Consider the following 9455-nt stretch of genomic DNA (forward strand, 5'->3'; position numbering starts at 1 on the left):
TTCAGCGATCCTGTCTGCTGCCTAGATGAAGATATATACGCCCACCACAGCGTGGTGCTTTCCTTCTCATTTTATTTCCCCTGAAACAATTTGATCCTTCTCAGCTTTGTTTTCCATCTTTAAGGGACCAACTCCCCAAAACCTATTTTTCCACACTGACCTTGTTGATATACTCTAGAAAGGTCACTTCCAGTGACATGTTGGATGTACTGCCAACACTTCAAGCTCACTATCACATGTTCACTATCAAGTTCATTGTTTGCTCCTCCTACTGGACCTCGAAAAATCTCTTTCACAGAAATAACCCAGTACCTCCATGCTCTTTCCACTCCTGGCACTAAATTCATGTGTTAAATGGCTGCCATAAATACCTACAGCAGGGGTCTTAATCCAAATCTAATAACTACTGTGAGAGCTGCCACAAGTTCAGGCCTATGCTAACACCTACAACAAAAGGATTTCAAAGTGTGTACCTTGCAACAGTGGTTAAAAACAACAACAACAACAAAAAATCCATCCCTCAAGTTTTTGCCTAAAGGAGCCCCATATGATTGAAGCAAGATGAGATAAGATTGTTTACATGAGGGCCACAGCCAAATGTAGAGAATAAAGGTCAAGATGGACTATGGTGGGGAAGGATGGGGAGGACACTTACAGCAAAGGACATGTAGAAGCTTTCCAGAGAAGTAAGAGACCAAGAAAAAAGAACTGTGAAGAGCAGTGGAGTCATTTTAGGAAAAAATAAGTTGAATGATCCAAGAAGTCACAGACTGACAGCAGGTGAGGGGAAAGCAAAAACAAAATCTGACAGTGCTTTTTTAAATGGCCAGGCATTAAAAGAATCACTAAAAGAGATTCAGGAGGGTCAAAAGGGAACAACTGTAACCCAAAATTAAAAAGTGGACCAAGAACCAGAGAAAGGACAAAAGGAGTGAAAAATGTGAGGATCAGCACCGAAAACTTAAAATCAGCACCAAAAGTTTAATGAGACACAGAGCTATAGCTAGTGAGGATCCTAATAAACAAGTTGTATATATCTAGCAATGTTACATGGTGAGACAACATACATGGAATTTTTTTCAACATAATTTATACCCTAAGTAGTCCCTATACCACAGTCAAGTAGTTTATTCCTCTAGTTGGCCACACGAGTATATATTGGGTTGTGGGAGTACAAGGAGATTGGGAGGAGGTGGGAGAGACTACAAAGAAAAAAATGTCAGAGTCTTAACGGTATAGACACAGATTTGGGGAAAGAACCCCATTTTCTCAGCAGTAATGGCAGAAGAATTCAGCCACAAATTTCCCAGGAGACTAATTCCTGGGGACACTTTATTATATTCATTACAAACACAAAAAATATGAACTTACCCAGATAAGTAATGTTTTCAGCTAATTCACACCCATCAGCATCTTGGAAATATTTTACTGTTTCCTGGTTATTAGCACCCAGCACATATGTCTGAATAGGAGCTAGTGAGAGAAACAGACATGACACCATATAGTTACCAGATCTGATTTGGAATTTGAGAAGTATTTCCGCACAGGAAAAATAATCACAGCAAAAGTAAGGAGTCTGCAATCCTATCTGTGGAACATATCCTACCCAACCTGTGGCCTGACTATTAGTGTCACTAGGTTGATAAGTGACATCTTAAAGAGAATGGTTAATGTAGAATAAGGAAAACACAAATCCCTAAAGAGCTTCATAAAAGAAAGAAAGAAAGAAAGAAAGAAAGAAAGAAAGAAAGAAAGAAAGAAAGAAAGAAAAAGAAAGAAAGAAAGAAAGAAAACACTCCAACTAGAAAAAGGAAAGGACACATATGGTCCATTTCTTCATTTCCTGCCTTAGAAGAGAATTATTTCTTTAAACCAAATCCAACCAAACTCAAAATGTGAACATTTTAAAAAACTTTATTTTTATTTGAGAGACAGAGAGAGAGAGAGAGCGAGCAAGCATGCACAAGCAGGAGAGAGGGGCAGAGGGAGAGAGAGAGAGAGAGAATCTTTTCTCTTAAAAATATTTATTTCGATAGAGTATGCTGCATGCCTGCATGAGGAGTGGAGAGGAGAGGAGAGGAGAGGAGAGGAGAGGAGAGGAGAGGAGAGGAGAGGAGAGGAGAGGAGAGGACAGGAGAGGAGAGGAGAGGACAGGAGAAGAGAGAGACAGAAAGAGAGAGAGAGAGAATCCAAAGTAGGCTGTGCACTGTAAGCCCAGAGCCTGACTTGGGGGCTCGATCTCATGAACTGTGAGAGCATGACCTGAGCTGAAATCAAGAGCGGGTCACTTAACCAACTGAGCCACCCATGCACCCCGAGAGAGAATCTTAAGCAGGTTCCATGCTGTGCGTAGTTTGACACGGGGCTCAATCCCACAACCCCGGGATCATGACCTGAGTCAAAATTAAGAGTTGGACACTCAAATGACTGAGCCACCCAGGCGCCCCCAAAATGTGAACATTTAGATGCACAGGCATCCTTCCCAGCTCAACGTGGAGCTCAGAGGGAAATTCTTAAATAACTACTACATGTGAAAAACAACCCATCAAGAACTGTGTAACTTTGAAGCTTTGTTAGAACTCATCTGTTAAATAAAAATAATTTCTATACCTTTCTTGATGCCAGTTTTATACTCCTCCCATTCAGCATCTGGAGTGGAGCCAAAGAAATTTCCTACACACAACAGCAGCTAAAATGAGTTTTTTAAACAGATATATGAGATTTTTTTTTATCAAATAGTACATAATTGATAGTTAACATAATTCAGCTAATTATCCTACTTAATGGCCTCACGCTAGGTTTTTTTTCCTTAATCAGTCTGCAGAATCTCAACACATAATTCTTTAGCAGCAATTGCAGAAGTTAATTTGAATCTATAAATAAATTTTGGCTCACTGGCTATCAAATTCAAATTAGGGATGGGGAAGAGGGGGTCAGGGAAAGATGGAGAAATCTACTTCCATGAGCCTCTCTCCAAATACAAATTTTTAAGTATTAGATACCCTGGGAAGATACAAGGTACAAAAAACACATTTCTTGCCTGTTATCTTTACTCAATCTTTAACCCCATGAATAGATTATCGCCATACCCAGAATACTCTTCTGTATGCTAGGGGTCTGCAGTCTAGTTGGCAACCCCATGTAACATTTAGATAAGGCTCTTCGGTCTGTGAAGCGTCTGCACATGTTATCTGACTTAATCCACACCATACACTCAGGAAATATATCTGCGATTCCCAAACCCAGTGATTAGAATCACCTAGGGACGTTTTGCTCGTCTGTTTTCAGTTTTGTGGATAGTAAGAAAGTAACAAGTATAAAAGTATAAAAAGTATTAAAGGGGGGGGAGTATTAAAAAATTCAAAAAGTATAAAAAGGTAAAGAGGTCTCCCTTTCCCTATCATTCTGTAGCTACTAAGTTCCTGTGCTCACAAAAGGAACTCAATCTAACCAAAAAGGGAGAGTATGTGTTCAATCGAGAAATGAAAAAAGAAGTCCACACTTTATTTTACTATGTTTGACTATAACAGTAAAATTAGATTCAGTAAAAGGAAATGTCTTACGTCAAAGTTTCCACTTTTCTTCTGAATTGCTCGAACTCTATTGAATAAAACATCAAACTTTCCTTCAACATCTCCACAAGCCAAGCTGCAAATGAGATAAATGTTACGGCAATTGAGGAAACTCGAATGGGCCAGCTGGGTTTGTTACATGTTAGTCTTTCTGGATCAGGCAGATATGTGACCCAGTCTCTGGGTTACCAGAGGTTCAGTCTCTGGGTTACCAGAGGTTACCAGAGAGGTTCAGTGCATGTGAACTATTACTGACCAGTGGGCAGTTCCACCTAAAGGTCACCAAAACTTTCAACCCATCACATCTAAAAGTTAGCTTCACCTCCTCCAAAACTGAACCAGCTTCTTCTCCTCACTTCCCAAGCTTTGTGGATGGCTGTATCACCAACTGGGTCACCAAGAGTCACAAATCCCCCATCCAGTCATCAAGTCTCATCAATTCCCCTTTGCAAACGTCTTTCACATTCATTCCAGCTCTTCCTTTCCACTGTTACTATCAATCATCCATTCAACAACCATATACTGAACACCTACAATATGCTAAGTGCAATATGCCCAGAACTGTGCTAAGATCATGTTAGGAGTACAAAGAGGAGAAAGACTCAGTTCAAACCTCAAAGTTGACAATCAGGGAAAGGGAGATACTCTGATACAAATCTGTATGAAAAAGGCTACAACAGGAGGCATGCATAAAGTGTTAAGGGGCAGAGAGGTAGAAAGTGGCAAGAGCTGAAGTTTATAAAAAAGAACTGGCCTTAAATTGTGACGTAACTTGTTCTATCATCTCATTTCTGAGTTTTTGTAATTCTGACTTAAGTTTTTCTATTTCTCATACCATTTTTTAATGCCTTTGAACTCATCCTGAAATATAGTTCTTATTGTTTTGTCAGTACGTCTTTCTGGTATGTCCATATCACTTAACATTTTTTTTTTTTTTTTAGTTTATTTATATTTATTTTGAGAGCTGGAGAGCAAGCAGGGGAGGGGCAGAGACAGAGAGAGAGAATTCCAAGCAGGCTCCATGATGTCAGCACAGAGCCTGATGCAGGGCTCAAGCCCACGAACTGTGAGATCACTACCTGAGCTGAAACTAAGAGTCGGACGCTTAACTGACTGAGGCATCCAGGCACCCCATCACTGAACATTTTCAAGCTGGGTAATGACACGTTTCAGGAAGTTCATTTTAGTAACAGAGTGAAGGATGGTCTGGAGGAACAAGTGATTACAAGCAAAAATATCACCAAAAAGGGCAATACTCAATGAAGACGAAAAGGACAGAAACAGATGAAAAATTTAGAATTCTGAGCCCCTGAACACAATTTGAATGGTGAAGTAGGGTGGGAAACGAGGGAGGAAGAGGAATGCAGGACACTCCAAGGCAGAGCAACCAAGAGTCCTGTGATAGAAAAGAGGCAGAATCAGAGAGAGATCTAATGAATCTGGTACTGGATACAAAGTAGGTAGCATGCTTACGTTTATTTCCTCTAATGCCATCTCTTCTTCCTAACCAACCTATATAAAGTCAACAGTTTAATGTTCTTTCCTCAAAAACATTAAGAGAACCCCACTACCGGGGCCCTTTTCCAGTGTTTTCTATCATGCTGAAGGGCAGAAATTTAGGACCTCACAGTGCCGACTCTTTCTCACAGCCAAACCTTCTCCAAACCCTGTTAATCTCATCTCCTTGATAAGCCTTGAATCCCTGCACTTTTCTTCTGCTATCACTCTAGCTAATCCTCGCTGTCTTCTTCTTCTTTTGGCTCTGATTTGTTCTTATACTGCAGCCAGAATCGCTTTCCAAAACAAAAATATGATCCCGCCAAGGAGTTCTTAAACATTTCAATGACTTTAAGATAAAGACAAAAATATTAACCAACTTCAATCCTCCCTCCCCTGATTCCTCACAATAGGCCAAATACCCCTATTATATTCCCTCCCATAACCGTGAAGTTTCTCTTCCTGACATTTATAGACCGTAATTATACATTAATCTGGATTCTCTAATTAATATTAGCTCAAAACTCTAGGCTCCATTAAGGCAGGAACTCCATCTGTGCAACGTCTAGCACAGTGCCTGGCATACTGTAATTGTTCAATAAATATTTGTTGAGTGGATGGATGGATCGACGTACACTCTTCACCCCAGCGCCTCCTCGCAAAAAAGTGCGCCAGGGCAGGAGCCCTATCTATCTAGTCTGTTCGTAACTGACCAGGACCCACCGATGGGCCCCACGCCTAAGAGTTTTCGTTAATAAATGGCTGTGGGGAGAAGTGAAGTGTAAATGTGTCAGAGGCCAGGGCGGCCTAAGATGGAGGAGACCTAACCCTGGCAGTTTCCGCCTCTCCTAGCCTGGGTCGCCAGGACAGCCTCCTCTCGGAAGCGAGGAGACCGGCCCCAGCCAGGCAAAGACGCGATCGGAGCTCAACAGCCGCCACCACCCTCCCACCCCCGCCTTTTCCTCCTCCCTTCCAGTCACGAGAAAGACCCAGGGAGCAGACGCGCGCGCGCACACGCACACACACACACACACACACAGAGGCGCGCGCGCACGGTTCTGATCTGATCTGTGGTCACTCACAGGCGCAGCGGTTTCTGAGCCATTTGTGCCAACAGCCTGAGTCGGGGCGACCACCGAAAACGGACCCTGAACCCGTACACCTCGAAAAACGCGGCGGCACAGCACTAAGACGTGGGCGCGCCCAGCCAATGAGGGTTCGCTTATCTACGGAGAGCGCCGAGGGACAGCAGTCTCTCCCAGTTGTCTGGGTCTCAGAGGAATCAAGGAAGGCGATCAGTAAAGGAAGGAAGGGGATGTGACAAAAAGAATTACAATTATTTGTTTGTTTGCTTTATTTTGGAGCAGTTGAAGTTGTCGAGCTGCTAGAACGCTCCTGACATAAGATGGGCCCTAACCTAACCTAATCTAACCACGTTAGTCCAATGGGCAAGACAGACTCTGTTCACACACGCTTTTTTGGTAAGAATAATGGCCATCACCTTGATGCAATAAGTGTCAACATGTTGCCACATTTTCTTCCTTCATCTCTCTCTCTCCCCTTCAAGGTGCACAAGCACTTTTATTCTCACTGAATCATTTGAAAGTAAATTGCAGACATCAAGAATATCTTAGCACGCATTTCCTAAGAAGGACATCCTCTATATCACCAAAATACCGTTAAGGCACCTAAGAAAATTAATTATTCAATAATATCATCTAATATTTAAAGTTGTCCATTCTCCCCCCTCCCCCCCCCCATTTTTTTTTTTTTTTAAGTACCTTGGGCTTGTTTTCATTCAGGATACAATTAAGTTTCATACTTGTATTCAGTTCTCTCTAGTCTTTTAAAATCTACAATAGCCCACAGGCATTTTTGGTTGTTTTTCCTGACATTGCCATTTTGGGGGAGTTCAGTCCAATTTGTAGACAACAGTATATAAGAAAATGGAAGCAAAGGAGAGAGTTCCTGACAATCCAGGGGCACGAAAAGTTCAGCCAAGTAATTAAAAATTAACTAGAACATAAATTAGTTTAAGGAAGAACAACAAAGTTCTGGTTTTCCTCCCTTTGGAGGGATTTATTAAATTCCCTGGCTCATTAACTATTGACACCCTGCTTTGATGGAACACTGAGCATGTGTCTTTTCTACTTTTGGGGTAATTCAGCACAATCCAGGAATAGAAATCAAGATTGAATCTAGAAGAAGAGTAGAAATTTGCCAAACACGGGCAGGTAATAACTTCAGAAAAGGAAACAAGAGTGAGATACGAAATTTCATCAGTGGAATTCTATATTATCTTTACGCCTTTCTTGCAAATCTAAATCTACACTGAAATATAAACTTTATGGAAAGAAAGCTCATCCATGGAGATTTAAGCTAGCTCCAGAGAGCTGAATATAGTATTAAGTGTCAGAGTAATAGGAAATGAAATTGAAAAAAATGAAAGAAATAGGGGTCTTGATCCATGCTAAGAGGTCTGGCTATAGAATACACATTCTTCTCATGAGCATGGAACATTCCTCCAGGACAGATAATATGTTAGGCCACAAAACAAGTCTCAACAAATTCAAGTACAAATTATATCAAGTATCTTTTCCAATCACAATGATACGAAACTTGGGCACCTTGGTGGCTTAGTTGGTTAAGTGTCCAACTCTTGATTTCAGCTCAGGTCATGATCTTGAGGTTAATGCGATCCAGCCCCACATTGGGCTCTGTGCTGACAGCATGGAGCCTACTTAGGATTCTCTCTCTCTCTCCAACTCTCTCTCTGTCCCTCCCCTGCTCGTGCATGAGAACTCGCTCTCTCTCAAAATAAAAAATACTTTTAATAAAATGATGTGAAACCAAAATTAAATGAAAAATAAGGAAGAAAATTAGAAAGTTTAAAAAATACATGGAAATTAAACAGCACATTCCTGAACAACTAATAGACCAAAGAAGAAATCACAAGGAAAAATAAAATCTTGACACAAATTAAATGGAAACACAACACACCAAAACTTACGGAATGAAACAAAAGCAGGTCTAAGAGGGAAGTTGATAACTATAAATGTCTGTACTAAAAAGAAAGGTCTCAGGTAAACAGTCTAATATTACACATTAAAGAATAGAAAAAGAAGAATAAGCTAAGCCTAAAGTAAGCAGCAGGCAGAAAAATAATTTATTAAAAGAATTAAAGAATAGGAAAACAATAGGAAAGATCAATGGAAACTAAGAGCTGGTTTTTGAAAAAGATAAACAAAATTGACAAACCTTTACCTAGACTAGCCAAGAAAAAGAGGGGACTCAAATAAATAAAATTATCAACGAAAAGGGACACATTTCCACCAATACTACACAAATACAAAGGGGCATACCAGACTACTGTGAACAATTATATGCCAATAAACTGGACAAGCAAGCAGAAATGGATAAGTTTCTACAAACATAAAATTTACCAAGACTCAATCAAGAAGAAATGGAAAATCTGAACAGACCAATAATGAGTAAGGAGTTTGAATCAGTAATCAAACAACTCCCAATGAAGAAAATCCCAGGATTGCATTATTTCACTGGTGAATTCTACCAAACAGTTAAAGAAGAACTAATGCAATATTTCTCAAACCCTTATAAAAAACTGAAGAGGAAGAAACACTCTCAGATTCACTATATGAGGTATTACCCAATACCAAAAGCCAGGCAGATAAGGATAATGTAAGAAAACTGCAAGCCAATATCCCTGATTAATAGAGATATAGAATTCTCAACAAAATACTGGCAAACTGAATTCAACAGCACATTAAAGGGATCATACACCATGATCAAATGGGACTTGTCCCTGAGATGTAAGGATTGTTCAACATACTGGAATCGATAAATGCAATAAACCCCATTAATAGAATGAAAGATAAAAATCATATGATCATCTCAATAGATGCAGGAAAAGCATTTAACAAAATTCAACATCCTTTCATGATTAAAAAACCTCTCAACAAATTGTGAATAGAAGGAATGTACCTCAATATAGTAAAGGTGATATATGACAAGCCCATAGCTAACATCATACTCAATGGTGAAAGGGTGAAGGCTTTTTCTCTAAGATCAGAAACAAGACAAGGGTGCCCACTCTTACCACTTCTATTCAACATAGTACCAGAAGTCCTAGCTGGAAAAATTAGGCAAGAAAAAGAAATGAAAGGCATCCAAAGTGGAAAGGTAGAGGTAAAATTGTCTCTGTGTGCAGAAGAAATCATTTATAAAAAATCTTAAAAGACTCTAACAACAACAACAACAACAACAACAACAACAACAACAAAAACAGAGTAAATGAATTCAGTAAAGTTGCAGGACACAAATTCAGTGTACAAAAATCAGTTGTGTGTGTATATACTAATAACAAAC

The 9455-nt window shown here is 39.9% G+C and overlaps 1 protein-coding gene across 1 annotated transcript in view; it reads right to left on the bottom strand.

The window, feature by feature from the left end:
* The window catches only part of CWF19L1 (CWF19 like cell cycle control factor 1), a 32092-nt gene extending 25807 nt beyond the window's left edge, over positions 1 to 6285 (bottom strand). The window contains exons 1-4 of the mRNA XM_019459136.2: positions 6152 to 6285; positions 3564 to 3648; positions 2611 to 2689; positions 1372 to 1473 (exon numbers count right to left, since the gene is read on the bottom strand). Of these exons, the coding sequence (XP_019314681.2) occupies positions 1372 to 1473; positions 2611 to 2689; positions 3564 to 3648; positions 6152 to 6174 (289 nt within the window). The 5' untranslated portion in view covers positions 6175 to 6285. The remainder of the gene's footprint in view (positions 1 to 1371; positions 1474 to 2610; positions 2690 to 3563; positions 3649 to 6151) is intronic.
* Between the last annotated feature and the right edge of the window lie 3170 nt (positions 6286 to 9455).

This window comes from Panthera pardus, unplaced genomic scaffold, assembly GCF_024362965.1.
Source record: "Panthera pardus isolate Hobbes unplaced genomic scaffold, ASM2436296v1 HiC_scaffold_22, whole genome shotgun sequence".
NCBI classification, from domain to species: Eukaryota; Metazoa; Chordata; class Mammalia; order Carnivora; family Felidae; genus Panthera; species Panthera pardus.